Source organism: Leptosomus discolor, chromosome 2 (genome assembly GCF_034619465.1).
Source record: "Leptosomus discolor isolate bLepDis1 chromosome 2, bLepDis1.hap2, whole genome shotgun sequence".
In the NCBI taxonomy this organism is placed as follows: domain Eukaryota; kingdom Metazoa; phylum Chordata; class Aves; order Leptosomiformes; family Leptosomidae; genus Leptosomus; species Leptosomus discolor.
In genome coordinates this window covers 107,507,738-107,526,462 of record NC_141392.1, presented here as the reverse complement: position 1 = coordinate 107,526,462, position 18,725 = coordinate 107,507,738, and the positions used below count along the sequence as shown (strand labels likewise).

General features: G+C 36.5%; 1 protein-coding gene across 4 annotated transcripts in view; it reads left to right on the top strand.

Moving 5' to 3' along the window:
• EIPR1 (EARP complex and GARP complex interacting protein 1) overlaps positions 1-18,725 on the top strand; it is a 91,885-nt gene that overhangs the window by 58,758 nt on the left and 14,402 nt on the right. For all 4 annotated transcript variants that reach the window (XM_086461550.1, XM_086461548.1, XM_086461549.1 and 1 more), the window contains 2 exons: positions 6,309-6,408; positions 16,650-16,786. In XM_086461550.1, the coding sequence (XP_086317676.1) occupies positions 6,309-6,408; positions 16,650-16,786 (237 nt within the window). The remainder of the gene's footprint in view (positions 1-6,308; positions 6,409-16,649; positions 16,787-18,725) is intronic.

The window sequence follows — 18,725 nt, the reverse complement described above, 5'->3', positions numbered from 1 at the left end:
CTGCAGAGAGAACTGAGAAGATACTGAGGTGTTTTAGGAAGGACAGAGTGGGATGATAAGGAGGAGAGTTGTCCTGTCTGTGAGAGAGCTGCTGGAGTTCATGGAGCTTTGCCTGGGGATGGATGATGAGCCAAATGAGAGCTTATGAGTAAGGATTAAAGAGCAGATGACTATGGGTGACATAGTAATGGATGTCTGCTGTAGGCTACTTCCTCAGGAAGAACAATTAGATGAGACCTTCAACAGACAGCTAGAAGTAGCTTTATATTTGCAGGGTCTGGCCCTCATGGGGGACTTTAACCATAGGGCCCTAGAGGGAAGAGGGGACCAAGAAGGCTTGGAAAACTTGCAAAGCTTAATATTCAAGGATCACCTCCTACAAGCTCAAGAGCAGTCTGTCCCAACAAACATGAAGTTGAACAAAAATCCAGGGTATCTATGCTAGTGAGAGGTAGACCTTAGGGGAGACGACAGTGTCCTAAAAAATCTAATATGCTTTCCTATCTTTGAAAGTAGAACTTTTTCTGTAAAGATGAGTTAATATTCCTCATCGATCTGGAATAAATACATGTGACAACAAACAGACAAAATTAGCCTCAAAATACCATTAATCAACTGTAAGGACTCGTCTGCAATACCAAATGAATGTGGAGAACCTGCACAACCTTGGTAAGACAAAGCTACAAAACTACTCTGTAGCATAGATTCCAATTAGTGCTAACCATGGGTTTCTTACTCCATGGGATTTTCATATGGACTGTCTCTCTGAACACAGAAGAAAGAATTGGCTTCACCCACAAGTCGATGGGAAGGATTTTAGGATTTCTTAGGTTACTGCAATCTGAAGAACTGTAGGTAGGTTACACTTGTAGGAACTCTCACCATATGTTCTACAAGAACTTCTGTGTGTAGAAGTTGTATATTTAATTGCTTCAAAAATAAATACGATAGAGCATGGTTGACTGTTGTCTTAAGTCTGAAAATGGTTGGTCATGGCTTCCTTTCTATAAAGCAGGTCTTGCCAATTATTGTTTCACCCGTTTGGTTGCATAGCTTGTTTGTGCTTTGAATCCACCTGTAGTTACTCTTATTGTGCTGCAAGTATGTACAGAATGTAGGTAAGTTTGTTAAGCTACAGACTAGAGGTGTTAATTCCTATCTATAATGTTGCATGGCTAGAAATGTTACCGATGACGGCTTTTGTCAGTTTAGTTCATGTGTAGAGTTTGTGGAATCAATTTGTGTGATTTTGCTTTGCTGTTTTAAGCATTGATATGTAAACTCGTGATTAATCAGACAGAAATCTGAGATCGTTAATGCATTGTGGAGGTGTTCACCTGTTCATCATCATTTTAGATCATGAAAAGCTCAACAGGAATTTAATAGTTGTTTCTGCAAAATGGATATTTAGGAGCTCCTACTTAAAATCAATGAGGCCTGTATGTTGCTTTCTTGTAACAAATTCACTACCATGCTTTCTGTTAGATTGTGAACTCCTAGGATTCAGGCTGTCTTTATTATGTTTACATGTACATAAATACCTTTTCAATGCTGAAATTAATTTGGCCCATAAACCAAGAATCACGGTTCTTTTCACGCTGTGAATGTGTTTAATTGCAGCTGTAGTAGACAGGGAGATGCAGTGAAGTAAATACAAATATCGAGGAGGACCCTTTATTTGCATTTTGCTTCATGATTTTCTTCAACAAGACTCTATGGGGTTGTCAACACTGTAATATGATAATTTAAGGAAACCAAAGTAAAAGCATGGAGAGGCATGTGCTTTTTTTTGTGTCACCTTCTTGTTGGGATACTCTTGTATTACTTTATACAGCAATTTTGTTTTTCTGAATGTAAAAATAAATTCAGAGCCAGAATAAAGCCCAGCTGTCTTTGGGGTTTTTGTCCAAAATAATCTTTAACTTAATTTCTCATTCTTCTCAGTAGCTTCTTAGCTAAAAAGGCACCTAAAATAAATTCACCTTATCTTTCAGTTGTTTTTAGGCAGCTATGGTTCTTGTCTTACTTTGTCTTGAGAATTTGGACACCAAAATATTTCTCAGTGGCTGAGAATTTTGAGACAAAGCATAACTTATATGTGCTTCTTGCAGCATGGACTTCGATACACTACAAAATAGCCGGAACTGTGTTTGTTCAGAAATGTGGCCACTCTGTAGAACACTTGAGGAAGGAGTGAGGGTTGTGGGTTCCACGTTGTCCTCAGTCTTATCTCCGTCCTCTTAAAGTCCTAATTAGCAGAGTCCCCTTTACATTTGAATCATTGTACTGCAAAGAAGGCAGGATATTTGAGGCTATAGCACATGAACTTTTCTGATGGGCTATGTGGAGGCTGTAGGATGTTCTGCTGAGTTAACAAATGTTTGTGTGTATTTTCCATTTTGCAGTGCGTGAGAATTTTCAGTCTAGCAAAATTTTTTCACTTACGGAAATACACGGTTGTCACTTCTATAATTATGGCTAAGCAGTAGTTAATGCCTGCTTTGTCCAACACATTGTGGCTGACTGCAGTTCACATCTATGAAAGCATTTGCATGTTGCTTTATTCTTCTTTAGTCTATAATGGAGAACTTTGAATTGTTCATTTGTAAAAGCTCAGTACGTTAATAAATGGTGGTGTTAACTATCTTTTCAGCATAAACTACAGATAATAGAGTCCTTTCATGTGTGCATTCGAATGAATATATTAAATTATCTTTTTTCTTTACTAGGAAAATGTTCTCTGTAGAATTTAATTTTTTTACCAAAAACTAGTAGCTAGAAGCTAATTTGAAGCATGGGGAGTCAGATGATAACAAAATAGGGTAAAAAGCAACAAATATAATTGCTTGTCTGCTGTTTACAGATTATCTAAAGAGTAGCCATGAAGTTGACACTCAGTTTCTGAGTGGCAGCTGTGAATTTGACAATTATCTTGTCCATTTCCGAAAACTGTAAGCGTCAGCAACTGTGGGCACACTCGGGAAAATGGTATTGCCTGGTTTATCTGTTTTCCTTTTTTAAAGATCATCGCCACCTCTGCTGTGTCTGAAAATTGTTCAAAATGAAAACTTCAGTTTTTCTAAAATTTCTATCTTGCTTCAAAAGCCAGTTTTGTTTGGTTTGTCTTTTTTTTCCACTCACCAGTATTTTTTTGTCCCCCTTCTCCACGGTATTTCATGTTTAACATTGTCATGACTACAGAATACAGCTGAACATGTTACAAAGAGTGATTTGAGTAACCTTCGCTTAGATTATAAAATCTGAATGATCACTACAACCACACCTATAAAATAATGAACTTTCATAAAAGACAAATTAAATAGAAGCAAAAGGGGCATCAGGCAAGGACAGAGTGGATGTGGAGAGACCTTTTCATTCCAAGGTATGGCAGCTGGGTTATAATTGGCTCTAATTAGCACACTATATTCAGCTATAAAAATTTTTTACCTTGGAGCTCAGTGACACTCAAAGATGTGAAATACCTTCCTATGTTTGAAAGCATCAAAGTGCGTGCTTCCAATCTAACTTTTACAACTGAAAGTTCAGTGATTGATGCAGGAAGGGTGCAAATACATCAACAGGCATAAAGAATATTAATCCCTGGCTGGAAGAACTCTTTAACTGGTCAAACCAGATTTCATTGTTTAAAATTAAAAATATATCTACATAGATCAACGTCGAGTGCCAGTTACACTTTCAGCAATACATAAGAAACATGATGGACTTGAAATAAATAAATGTGATCAGAATCAACTTGAATTCTTAGTTACCTATTCAGTTGAGTGATGATGCTGATGTCTTTTACTTTCATTTTGGAAAACTGGATTGTGGAAGGTTAGCTGTGATCACATGCAGGTTATAGTGCATTAATTTTTTTTATCCTGTTATATGTGTTCATAAAATGTTTTCATCTCTTTGAAGGGTCTAATTGATACATCTGTGCAGCAGAACTATATGAAATTCTGAAATACTTATGCCAGTGCCATTTGGTTACTTCTTATTATGGGTAAAATGATAGCAGAATATGTAACTGAAGCTGCTTCGTCATTTTTTATTATCAACACTCATTTTCAGTTGCTTATGTGTTTTTCCAAGTTGTACCATACAACTTTAACAAGAAACACTTTTGAAAATAAGATTGGCAATACTACAGACAAAACAGCGCAATTTAAAGGAGACAATAGAATCATTGTAGTTCCATGTCCTTGTTAAAACACATGTAAAAACATGATGGTAGCTTAATGTGCTAAATGAAGTGATTTTGTCCTAATACAAGAGAGCTTATTACAAGTGAACGTTTTTAAGTAGCTGATTTCCATGGATTGACAACATAATAAGGATGCAGGTCATGGTTTCAGTCGAAGGTAGGTGCAGAAGCTAGTCCTTCCTTTCTGTTGCCTTAGGGAAAAGTTCAGTGGGTGAGGAGTCAGCCAATACACTCTTTCAGTTACAGTTCTGGCTATATATAGCGAGTGTGTGTGTGTATGTACATACACATGCTATATATATAGTATTGTATATATATAGCGTGTGTAAATATATATATTTAACTATAGTTATAATTTAGTTACAGTTCAGTTATAGTTCTGGCTTTTTCATCGATTTGGTGTTAATTTTCTTTTTGGCATAGTTCTATTTTCTCTGCATGATCTGGCTTCTCTGTAACAGCAAACGGATGCAGTCATCTGCCTGTACATCTAATGCTTGCTTTACTAGAAGTGCAGAGTAAAAAGCAATGAAACTGTTCACGGAAGAAGCAAGAAGATTTTGAGATGAAGGTGTCAGCTGAGAATAACTGAGGTTGTTTCACTTAGGGGGTGAAAAAATGACACTATCACTTTTTTTACCTGCAACTTCCTATTTTCTTTTCCTTGTGTTTTTCACTATAAGATTAGATGGAGTTCCATGGCTTAGATCTGGGGCCAGCTGGGTCATACCTGTTGTCTTATGAAGGTATGAGTAGTGCGAAGTTGGGGACAAAACAGAAGTATGCATAGTATGCAGCACCGAGTTAGGAAAGTAGCTAGTGCCTGCCTGATGTTGGGCTCACTTGCCCAAGGCCGCATCTACTCATGCGGCCTTTTTTAATCTCCTTAATCCAGATACAGAATTGATTCATGCAAAAAGCTCAACAGATTAGAAAACTTCTGTCTAGTGATGGACTTATGACAGACCTTAAGAGGTACTACTGCATATATGCACTGAGGATGAGAGCGGCCTATCAAATGCTTTTGAATAACTGAAGTTTTTGTCTAGAGATCTGAAGAAGATTTGCCATGTAGCTATTGATACTAAAGTTGTGATCTCTGCCTTCAGCTGTGTTGCATCACTATGACATGATCGGGGAGGTTTCACAATTTTCTTTTGAAAGTGTTAGCTATAGAAGCCTATGCTTGTCAAATGGCAAGTATTATTCTTGTAGCCTTGCTCTTGTCTCCAGCAAATTTAGTACGGTTATAGTGCATATACCTAGCTGTGCTGCCTGTACTGACTGGCTTGAATATACTGCTTCTTGTAGGCAGAACTAGAGATGACTGATTTCTCGCGTTCCTCCATATATAGCACAGAACTGGTGAATCCCAGTAAAAAGTATATGTTGATTGAGTTATGATGACAGCCGCTGAACAGGAAGAGGGTTGCATCAAAGCTTTGAGGCTTATGATTTTTGGTGCATCTTCAAAAAGGATGCACAGCATTACAGATGAAGAACTTTGAAGTTTCAAGCTAAAGCACTCGAAAGTGAGTGTACATCAAGGTCTGGGTTTTTTTCTGTGTGTGTATGCAGAATGACTGCTACAATGACATAACCACTGTTTGTTTTGCCTGATTGCTGTATGATTCAATATGCGGAATGGACAACAACTGGAGTGAGGATTTTGAGAAGCTCTCTTTTTACAGTTAGGCTAGCATCTAGGGAAGCTGGACAGCATTCCTTTTTCTGACAGATTTGGACAGGGTGCAAAAGGGCACTCAAAAAGAAAAGTATGTGTACTTCAGCACTGACTAAAAGATTCCATAAGCAAGCCTGAGTTTGGTATCACCTAGCTTTTAAGTAACTGATGCTGCAACAATGTTCATGTACTATGTGTGAAAAAAAAAATAAAAAAAAATAAAAAAAATGCTGGATTACTAGTTAATGGTGGATTTTACACTTAAAATATGGGATGGATTTCAGCTGAAGGAAACCATAAGGAATATGGTTTAATATGTTTTGGAATAAATTAGATCCACAGACTTAAAATGGCTTTCTAGTGTAAATTCTGATTGGTTTTAATGTTAGGTGGTTGTTTTCATTTTCTCTTTTACAGTGTTATGTGGGAACCAATGGGAGATGGTAAAAAGATTATTTCGCTGGCTGATAACAACGTATTATTGTGGGATTTGCAGGAAAGTTCAGCCAAAGCTGTGGTAAGAAATTTTATTTATTTTTTGCTGAATCATGATATACTTGAATACAGTACAAACAACAACATTCATTAGCCTAGAATTCGCTAATCTTTCAGCTATTCCATCAGAAATATCTTGTTGCATTTAACATGCATGGGGGAAAACGAATACTTTAATTGGTTGTCTTGAATACAGGTGTTTAAGAGTAATAGTTTGTATCTGCTGATAGCAGTTAAGTATTTTCCTTTTTCTGGAATTCCCCTTACTTTCCTAAGGGTTTTAAAGTGAATAATCTAAAATAAAGCAACACTAATTTGATACATGTGTACGAGGGGAAAAATTGGTGATCAGTAAAGCCAAAGGTTATTGAATTCAGATAATCGTATATTAACTCATGTTGGTTAATACCATTCAGCCCTCTATTTAATTTACAACCTGTATTGTCTGTATAAGCATAATATAAATTTCTCTATTTACTGTTTAATATATTAATACTCAGTATTAATTTAATTTAGTACTATTCTGTCTTTTCAGGTTATTTTACTCATTGTTAAAATGCTCTTGTTCAGTAACATATATAAAAAGGTTTCATTGGCATAGATTCTTTTTTTTTTTCTGATTACGCCATTACTTGTAGATGAAAAAGTTTGCTTATTTATGTATAATGACATAGACTGTATATAAAGAGTTTTGAATGTTTCTGTATAGAGTCATTTAGGTCAGTGTCTGTCCTTAAAAATGGAAAGTGATGAAGTCAAGGACATTATTTTTCAGTTGATCTGTTGTCACTTCTTGAATTAACTTCTCAGTTTGACTTGTTCAGGGTTAGTTTCTTTCCTTGGATGCTGCAGAATCAGATTTTTCAACTGGCAGTTGCTTAGCGTGTCCATAAACTCTTCCCTGTTGTATCATCTGACTGTGTGCAAACAGATGGAGTCTTGAGTTGTTATTATTTTGCTAGATTTTGCATAGTATCAATGTAATGTAATGTAGTTTAATCCTTTATGTTCATAATTAAGCCCTTTGGGTTCCCTCGCTAGATGAGGAAACTTCAGCTTTTTTTTTCACTTGAAACACCAATCAGTGTTATGTTACTGTACTAGGCTTCTTCAGAGTAGTGTTTGTTTTCGTGAAATTGATGTTGAGAGTTTCTGAAGGCTGGCCTCTGGGAGCTCGGCTGTGGCATTGCATCCACTGGATTTGCATTACTCCAGCGTTAGTCAGTATTGCTTTTCTGATGCTTGCATAACACAGGGGGTTTTTTGGGGTTTTTTTTTGAATACCTTCTTTAAACCTGTTGTAGAACTACTTTTGGGGTGGTGCTGCTTCCATGCTATAGCTCTTCATGGATCTTTGGAGTGCTGGGACTGCTAGACTACTTAGCATTTTCCCTTTCTCCTCGTTTCTCTCTTTGGGCATCTCTGTCCTGTCTTGCTAAAGTTCTTTTGAATATTAATTATTTTTTTTCACTGTCCCAACTACTTTCTCATAGCCGTCTCAAATTTCTTCCTAATCCTAATCTCCTTGAAATATTACTTCCTTTGGGATGCAGTGTTGTGTGTTACCTGTCTCTCTAGAAGTAGGTGTCAGAATCTTGTAATGAATGAGACTTTTCACCAAGCTATTTAATTTCAGCATGGTTTTGGAAATCAGTATTTCGGTTCGCAGAGTGATATTCGGCTTGCTGATCCCTTCAGTATTTCAGTTGGTGTTCTTTACCTAGAATATATTTCATTCTGTTACTTTTAAAATGTGCCTGTACTGCATCAGATATTGATGGCAAAATAAGGCCTCCAGAAGGTAAAGTGAGTGATAAAGGAACTAAGGGGATTTAACCTGTGACGTTAGTTACATGCTTATATTTGATAAAAGGGAACAACAAAAACCGACAGTGAAATTCTGTATCAAAAAACCTGCTTCATCTAATGAAGCTAAGACTATGTGAGTAGATATATCAACCCTTGTCTGACATCTTCAGATAGGAGCATTTTGAAAACGTTTGTTAAAACCTTAGTTTGCAGAAGTTAGAAGTTCCATTTAGATGTTAGTCAGGCTCGCAGGAGATGTGATACAGAATTTGACTGATTCTCTATATTTCTGTCTAAAATAATCTGGTATCTCATGTAAGTGCACTGTAAATTAGAATTGCTTTGATTAAAATGTTGCCTGGAAATAACTGTTTACCACTATCAGTCTTCTGCTCCAGCAACTTTGAGTTACTCCTAGGTGATATTTGCTTCATCACGGAGTCAGTGACTGCTTTTAAAGTGAAGTTTAATAGTGAAAGTGCATGGAAACTTGACTCTCAGAAAACATATCTCCAGGCATCTAAATCTTAAGCCAGGTGAATCACTTCTAAGATGGCTTGTACCGTTGCATTCCTGTTGAATTTTTGTCTGCAACAAATTTGTCTCAAACATGTCTGTGAGTTCCTGAGTTTTCCAGAGTCCAGCTGAACAAGACTCTGAGGAAATCATCAATATCTCTTTAAAATGCCTACCGTAGACTTTCTAGTAATTAAAATGTTGACAACCTAAAGTCCAGTATAGTAGGCTTTTTCAGGCCTAGCATTAACTGCTCTGTATTTCTGAAATCTTTGAAGATTACGTCCTTCCTAAGAGACTAACTCCCTGTTAGAATCTGTAGAAGGATGAAAAACAATAGCTTTTATATTTACAATCTTGTATTTATAAAAAAGTACATTGGACTGGCAGTTACAGGGCACAATGAGGAAAAATAAGAAAGGCTTCTTTACAGAGATGGCTTTCTGTTTAAAAACAAAATAAAGCGAAAACAAAACCAGGCAAAATGAAACAAAAGAATTAACACTCTGCCCCATCCTTTGCTGCTCTAGTAATTGGAATGCACCTCAAATACGGTGTACAGTTTTGGGCTTCTCATTACAAGAAGGACATTGAGGTGTTGGAGCATGTCCAGAGAAGGGCGATGAAGCTGGTGAAGGGTCTGGAGAACAGGTCTTATGAGGAGTGGCTGAGGGAACTGGGGCTGTTTAGTGTTGAGAAGGGGAGGCTGAGGGGAGACCTTATTTTTCTCTACAACTACCTGAGAGGAGGTTGTAGTGAGGTGGGGGTTGGTACTTGTACTAGCAAGTGATAGTACAAGAGGTCATGGCCTCAAGTTGCACCAGGGGAGGTTTAGATTGGACATTAGGAAAAATTTCTTTACTGAAAGAGTGGTCAAGCATTGGACCAGCCTGCCCAGGGAAGTAGTAGAGTCAGTATCCCTGGAGGTGTTCAAAAAACATGTAGAGGTAGCGCTTCTAGACATGGTTTAGTGAGCATGGTGGTATTAGGTTGATAGTTGGACTTGATGATCTTAGAGGGCTATTCCAACCTAATGATTCTATGTTACTATGTGAGAGAGAAATCTGAGAACAGGTTGGTTAGAAGACAGATAGCATTGGTATGGGTAAGCAATAAACATATTTTCCATTTGTTTATCGGCAGGTACAAGTAGTGTTTGTAGGCCAATAGTCTGTTGGTGAAATAGTGATTTCTTTCTCTGTGTGTCCTGCTTATAAGGATTGTTGAATGTGAAATATGTTGTAAGCCTAAAAAGCAGATGATTTTTATTTTAATGCTTTTCAGCAGAGTATAGAAACATACTTTTGTGGGATATTAATAAAAAAAGCTTTTTTTGGCCTTGAAAAAAAACCAACAAACAACTCTCACCAGTGTTAAAAAGGGGGAATGTATCTAAAAAAAAAGTTTTCTGTAGAGAGACCATGGAAACTGTTCACAGTTCCTTTGGAGGTTATAGCTGATTATACAAGGTGTCAGTTGGTGCTGTGTAGAAAATTTTTGACAGGAAGTCCACGTTTGCTTTATATGCAGATACACAAGGAGATTATTTAAATGATAAGAAACATGGTGTGCGTTGTTCATTAGGATAAATGTTGTCCATTTTTGGCACGTATAGCCAGCTGATGTCTTATCACCTGACATGCTGTTTGGTTCTAGCAGATGGTGACAAAGCAATAAGTAGCTAGTAAACTGATATGTTCTCTAGGGACTGTTGCGAGTAAAAAGTAAAATCACTCCCATTGCTATAGATTTATATGTGAAATAACGATGTGTATGTGTATACATTTTAACTGAAAAAATCAATAGCCTAGGATTAAGATAATAAAAATATCAGTGTGTTTAAATTTTTTCGCTTTTTTGTCAAAAACACCATGGTGTTCAAGTTGAATGACATAATCATCATTAACAAAAAGTAGGCTTTGGCCCACTGTATCTGCATCAGGTTATAGAAGCAAGGAGGTGTTCATTAGACTGGTGCAGCACTGGTCTTCCTGTTTTAAGAACACATTTCAATCGCTTCCTTTTTGGATAGGTGTGTATTATAGGCAATATGAATTTTAATAGCAAGAGGTCAACCCAATGTTACTCTTTATGGACTTAGCACATTTGTTCATCTAAAACTCAGGTGTAGTATTGTTGAAAAACTGAAAATATATGTGTCTAAAATTTTGCGTAGGCCAAAATTTCTGCTTGCCTACACTGATCAAAACTTCAGAGTCTCTTATTGGGTGCATCTCCTCTATCTGCCTGGGAGTTACAAGTCACGTTGTTTGATTAGAATTAGCCTGAAGAATTTTAGGGTTCCTGATATTTTAGAAGCTTCTTTTTAATAAAATTACTGCTGTGTTCATTCTCTGAATCATCAGGCCAACCTGTCATAGGAAATATTTACTAACCATAACTCACTATAGAGTTCTGTGGGTTTGGGGTGTTTTTTCCTTTCAACATTTTTTGCTAACTTGTTTCTTCATTACAGTGAAATATTAATACAGGAATATTTGCCTGCATTTGTGTTACGACAAGCTTCTCGCTTCCTTTTAGTCACTCCCTTTATTATTGTTTTGAGGACAGTACCTTCCGGGGTGAAACTAATCTTATACTCACTGCATCATTACCTTTTGCAATTAAATTAGCTATTCTTTGCCACTTACTATCATTAGCCAAACCCAAGAGAAGCCCGACCAATCCACAAGGCCTGGGTAGATTCTACTGAAAAGATGACAGTTAGTAGTACTGTGTACAGGCTTTAGGTCAGATGTCACCAAATCACCAGAACTTTTCCTTGGGTAAATGCAGTGTGTTTGGGATGGCAGAGGAGTGCAACAGAATGAAATAGAGATGTTTAAATATAGATACTTTTCTGTTTGTCTTACGTTTTCACAATGGGAAGGAGTTAGAGGTGTGGTTTTGATCATTTTTATCCAAGATTCCTTTTAGATTTCTTGTCCCTTCTGGACTCATTAGTCTCATTTAACATACAGGCGATCATAATTCAGAACAACAGAAAATATCTGGCGATGGCGTTCTAGGCAAGACAGAAGATCTTGTGGGGAAGATTTCACAGTGTATCTGGATAAAAGTAAAGTATCCAAATATAGGAGGATGTTAGGAATAATCATGAGACACTTTCTTGGCAAGATGGCTGCTGTTCCTCAAGGCAGGAAACACTGTGGACTGTAGTGGAGAACTTTGTAGAGTGGCCTGTAATTATTGCAACTAGCATAAACATAAATTAATTAAAGGAGGGCAAAAAACTGTCTGAGGAAAAATGAAAGAGAAATTACTGGATCAGAAAGAAGACCAGTTCTGAAAGAGTTGGCATTGGGAACAATTTTGTTTAATGGTCTCCTTAATGATAGCACAGAAATAGGACTGAAATGATGAAGAGTGTTGGTGACAGAAACTTGGAACACATCGTCAGTATATAGAAGTAACGCTATATTTCAGAGGATGAACTTGATGTTTACTTTAATTTTTGTAATATAAAACAGAAAACTTGGGTTTAAGGAAAAAAAAATATTTTCTTGCTGTGATATAGAAACTCAGCACTCAAAAATATGTGGATTCTGTTACTTAGCTACTCTGAGAATGACTCTGAGCTGCCAGTATGATGAGGCTACTTGAAAAGGCAAATGGTTGTGTAAGATGGTTCAGGAGACAAGAACAGTTATGAAAGGACTACGTGGCATGGTTGCCTGCAACAGGAGGAATTGAATTCAATGAATTTAAAGTCCTCCTCAATATTTCTGTTTCTGTCAATAACAAGCCAGAACAACATTCATCCTTTCTCAATGTGGATCTCAAAGTAGTATTTCAATGGCTTTGTTACTGTGGTTATTACAAGGACATCTCCTTGAGGCTGTCTTGAGATCTCCACACAACCTCCAGCATTAATAGAATTGTGGCCTATTTCCAGTTGACAAGGGTATGGTTAAGAAGCAAAAAAATAATGATGTTTTCTAATGGTTTGTGTCAAAGTCTGTTTGAGGGGAAAGAACTGACCTCTCAAATGCATGACATGACATAATTATTAGAAACAAAACAAAATCAGACCAAACCACCCAAGTTGTACATATAAAATCTTAGTTATTAGATAAAGGTAGTGTAGTTTGGGAACAGAACTACATGTTTCCAGTTATCATTTCATACAGCAGTTTACAGAATTTTGGAACTGGTCCTCTATCATTGTTTTTTGTATCTTGTGAGAGAAGGGAAGTACAGCCCCCTCAGCCACCCTCAGAAGAAAAGTTGATAAATTCTGCCATTCATCTGCTTCATGCTGATCCGTTCTGAGAATGGTTACATTGGTCCGTACCCATGTCCATCCACCCCCAGTATTCTGCTTGAAACAGTGGCCATAGCAGACTGCAAGGAAAAGTTCAGTGGAGTAAATGTATAGGATACTTTGCCCTTAACACTCAGACAGTCTTCTACTCTTCTCAGTCCAAGGATTTTTCTGACCCTGGTTGAGTTTTTCTACTTAGTGTAACCCTCAATAGATCTTTGTTCCAAGCACTTTCCTATTCTGTCCTTGGACATAAGTAAGCTTTATGCATTCAAGTGTCTTTTATCAAGGAGTCCATTGGGTGGAGAACCACCTTCTTCTGTTTACTGTTGAATCTGACTCCTACAGGCTTTGTTCGATGGCCCATAGCTCTTTTTGGAAGAGAGCAGGAACAGTTGCTTCACTGTCTCCATGCTGCTCGTGTTTTCTCTAGATAATTTCTGTACCCTCTAGAGGTTAATATATGTTTGTTTTGTTTTATTTTGTTTTGTTTTTAAGGATACTACCTATCGTTTCCTTTTTCCAAATCAATCCTTATGAGATCAACATTTGAAGCAGAAAATGAGCCATCTCAGTCCTTACTGATGTTTTGATAAAAATATGTTGGAGTAATTGGTGTTTTCATTTGAATACACAGAAATCAATCCCTCCAAGCTAGGATAGACTTTTTCATATTCAGATATTTTGCTTTTGTAAAACCACTTCCTTCACTGAGAATAACATACAGGTCTATTCCCATCGTATTACATTGCTTAATTTTTTCCAGAACCTTTTATTTCAAATAATTTCTCTCATACAATTGTAGTATAATATGATACTGCCCTTTTATTATTGTTCTTACGTTACTAGCTTTAGGCACTGATCCACTTAAGCAGTTATGAACAGTGTTAAATCCATCCATATTCTGATAACCATTTTACATTGTTCAAGAGTTCATTTTTTCCAGACTTTTTTCTAAAGTCAATGTGTGATCCTTACACAATGCAAGAAGAATAGCTAATTCTGTTGTCTAAAAGTAGACATCAGATATTACTTCCTTTTTTTTTTTCTCTTACTGCAAGTTACATTTTGTGTTTGTAAAATATTACCATGAATTATTTTCCTTCGGTATCCAGTGAGGCCCTCAGAGCTGCATATCTTCGTCTTCTGGGCAGCACAAATCCAAATTCTCATGTGAGATTAATGTTGAAAATATGCCTTTGTTGTATTTTCCTTTCCTTCTGTAGTCAACTTTTCTGCCCTTAAAAAAGTGGAGGGAAGAGTTCAAGATAAAAAGGATTTGCTTACCTGTCTGTATATTTAGGTATGAATTAAAACTAAAGCTAAGGTTTTTTCAAACCTGCATTTGTGATTCCAAACTACCAGCTTTGTTTCCTTTAAGCTCGTTTCTGGATCTCCAGGAAGGAGATTTGCAGACTTCCTTCTGTTACTTAAAGATTCCTTCATATCTATGAAACGTTCCCTCCCTTACCTCAGCTGTCCTTTAAATCTTTGCAGTTCCTTTGAGGCTCATAGCAGACACGCAAAAGAACATTGACCAAAAACTTACTCAGTAACTTCTGGGGCTTCATTTTATTAACAGAAGTCTACCATGAGTTGATTTGGAACTTGGCTGAATACATAGTTGGACATCCATATGAGGAAAGATGTAATTTAATTCCTGCAAGTACTTAAGAATTGCTTGGGAAGGCAAGGATGACTTGCCCAATCTAACATGCATGTGATGTTTTCATTTGCATTGATAAGAAATAGCGCAAGGATGTGTGTGCTGGCCTCACCCCTGAACTTTTTGCTGAAAAGAAAAAAATTTGATCTTTTTATAATAGTTTACATGATAAAAGTTGAAATGAAGACTTTAAAACCCCAAATAAATGCTGGAGAAAGTATTACCTACTGGTGACAAAGACCTTCTACCCTGAGTCATATTTTGGGTATGTGATGCTTTCTGTCTCAAGAACAGGTTTTGAAAATACCTGATAAGAGAGACAGTTTTTGTTGGTACTGTCTTACTGTCAGTGTTAACATTTGCTTCCCTCATCTCCCCTCAGTCTGAGCTTTGTATGGCCAAGTCTGCTTACTGAAGAAACTTAGTTTAGTTTTTGAAATGACCCAGTCAAGCTTTGCATGTTCTCTTGTGCCTGGAATCTAGTATATGTCAAAAAATAAATAGTGTAGTTTATTTTATTATTATGTGTCCAGTGCAGTATTTTTCTTTATATTAATAACCTGCAAGTTGTAGAAAGGCTTTCAGACAGTGTTTGTACTTGAGGAGCAACAGTGATAGAGGATTAGATTTGGCCACAGTATCACTCATTAACACATCAGCAATATATGATCTTGCATGCTGGGAAGTCTACAGTCTTTAAAAAAAAAAAAAAAAAAAAATTCAATTTTTTGGAAGACAACACATCTTAGGTAGCATAAACTTCAATCATAGAAGAGTTGTAATTTCTAGATTGTTAATCTGAATGCTAAATAAATATATTCTTGGTGGAACTGTAATAATAAAAACTCAGCAAAATACAGAAGTGGACACTGGTACCATATACAGATAGATTTAAGCAATCTTGTATTGACAGAGTATTTTTTTGTTGATGTCCGTTAAAGTTTATGTCAGCAGTATGTATGTTTTAGTCTTCTTCATCCATCAAAGTGTAATATTTGTACTGAGAAATCTTCAATTTAATAGGATATTTATGATGTGTTAGAATTTAGGTAAAGGAAAAACGTGATCCATTGAGATCCAGTGCAGTAATCTGCTTTTGTCATCTCTTACTGAAACATTTTGCAATATGAACATCGTGTGAAAGATGACCGCATAAGTCTGCTGTCTGCCTAGCTGCTTGAAATCTGTATAGATTTTATATCTGATTAAAACCCAAGTATTTTGCCCCCTCCCTTTAGATATTAAACATAAGTGATTAGAAGTAAAAGTAATTTGCAGTGTCTGCAGCTTCGTTTTTCCCTGTGTTCCTGTGGAATTGGAGGATAAAACTTGCTGTACAACTTCAAAGAGAAAGTTGATTACTTTGTACCTTCTTTTCATTAACTGTGGAGATGCAGAGCTGTCTGCTCAATGACGTGCAAGCCTGGTTTTGGAAGAGAAACCTTTAATTCTCACAGATTGTAAATTTGTGATCTAGTACCTGCTGTTATTTTAATTGGCATGTATGTGATGACATGGGCATTGGGGCTCTGATTGTTTTTATTTTTAACAGCTGCTATATGTTTATCGAAAAGTCTTTGACACTAGTTTTGTTCCTACAGATAAAATTTGGCATTTTGACATGGAAAAACGGTCTTGTAAGACAGTTCATGAAACTAAATGCATGTGTTCATTTGTCTGAGGCAGCTACAAATTTGTGCAATGTGCCCATATTGTCTATCTACTGTTTCAACAAATGATCTGAAACTGTTTATTTTAGTTTATAAAGCACTACAGTACTTCTGATATTTCTGAATACATTACACTGCATAAGCCTTCATCAAAATTACTTTGTGAGATACAAAATCAGCTCTAGTTTTTAATTTTTTCACTTTTTATCCTAGGATTTTGGTATAATAGGCTAATGTGCAGTTTTTTTCTTCAGTGGACCTAATTTCATTTTAGAGTTACATTTAGAAACACTGCCAGTTTTGTTTCATTATTTTAGCTCTCTAGTTCTGCAGCCTTGGAAGGGAAAGGACAATTAAAATTTACTTCTGGAAGATGGAGTCCACACCACAATTGTACACAGATTGCAACAGCCAATGATACCACTGTTCGAGGATGGGATACACGAAGCATGAGGTACTGAGAAATTCCAGTCTTGTTTTCTAAAAAAAGAAAATCTGCTTTGGAGATAGATTCCCGCTGCTGAGCCCCCCCCCCCCCCCGCCATTGCTTCTAACATATTTTTTTATTTTATTTTTAAATATTAGAAATATGGTAAAGATATGACTTACACAGGGAATGGCTGGGCATGCATAGGTGATATATTTACAATTTAGTAAAGAGCTTTCTCTGCTTTTTTCGTCCCTCAGCTTCAATTCTAGCTTGTATATTGAGTTTTACTGAACTATGTACCAGTCTCAGGATGATTTCTTCAATACATAAGCATTACCTGAATGAAGCTGTTCTGTAATTCAACCTGAAAATGATTTAACAACAGTCCTGACTATGCTGTGAACTGTCTTGATAGCATGCTATTTAAAGGTAACATCAATGTCTGAAGGTGATTAACAGGTTAAGTTCACTCTTCACTTTTCTGACTTTTAACAAATAGCATGCTATACTTCATTAAAGTGTAGCATGCTAGATATATGAAACTACTGAATCTATCAAAATCATAACCAAATCAATTAAAGCTTTGAATGTACCTAATAAGGTGTTTTCCCCCCTGCTCAGTTGTGATTTTGATAAGCAAAGGAGTGATGTTGTGCACATCTGTTGCCATGACTACTAAAGCCTGTGCAAGCTTTTTTAAGATACGCTTTATCCCCTTAGCACATAGTAATTTATCACTAAACCAGGAAGACTGATGTCTTGTAATAACTTTTGTTGCCTTAAAGGGGGATGACTTTAAATTTAGTTCTATGGTCTCTGCCAGCTCAGGGGTGTAGCAATAAATCCCCATGTTTGCCAGCCTTGTGTGTTTTTGCCAAAAAGGTTTATTTAATTTAAGAAACAAAAGCTAAAAATACAAATATAATAAAAAGTCACTTCCTATATGCTTGTTACCAGGTTTGAAAGTCCTATTCTTTGCCTTGTAAAAGGATATATAAAAATCTAACTTCATATATATATACATGTATACTTTCATTTATGAAGAGTTTTAAATGAAGCATACAAGAGAGGAAATAAAGGTCAAAGAAGAAAGGGGGGTTTGTAAGTTGCTTTTTTGTGATGTTTTTATAATAAAATCTATTTTTAGCATAATGCATGCAGACCTTAAGATTAAAGCCTGTGTTTCTAAGTAGAAAGTCTTAAATACTGTGAAGTCTGCTTTGTGGTCTGTCTCACTACAAAAAGTATCTCTATCTTGTATTGAATGAATACTCTGAGTAACTTTTTTTGAAAGGTAGATAGTCCAGATATTAATAACATCCTCAATGAAAGGGTAGCTTCGTTAACAAAAACTCTGCAATTCTAATTACTTTAAGTGAAGCTGAGGTTAGATAGTCCTTGAACCAATTTACGAGTACTAGGCTATGCCAGAGCTGTTTGCGATGTACTTGAAAAATATGTACAAGAATAAATCTCATCCACAATTATGCTGTAATCTGTCTAGAATGATGTGAATATTTGATAATGACTAGTTAGGCTGGAAGCAGGAGTTTAAAGTCAGGGCAGCATAAACTGTGGCAGTATAAGAAGCAAAAAATGGGGGTGAGGGGAGAAATCACAGACAGAAAACTGCTATACCTGCAAAGAATAAGAGGAGAGATACTGAAGTAGTATCTTGAAATAGCTACTTCAGTGGAGTGTGATTATGATAGCTGTAAGATAGAGGGAGTAAATGATTTTGGACATGGCAAACAAAGAAGGGCGGGGAAGGTTGGTGGGAAGACACCTAGACTAGACTAGGAAGCGATTTTAATCAGAGAAGAGCTTGTGAAGCAGAGGAGACAGACAGTAGGCTGAATGGATTTAGAGAATTGCATCAGGAAAATTCAGACTCCAAGAACAAATTCTAAAAAATATGGAAGAAAAATATGAGAAAGTGGAGCCAGTAGCTGGAGAAAATGTT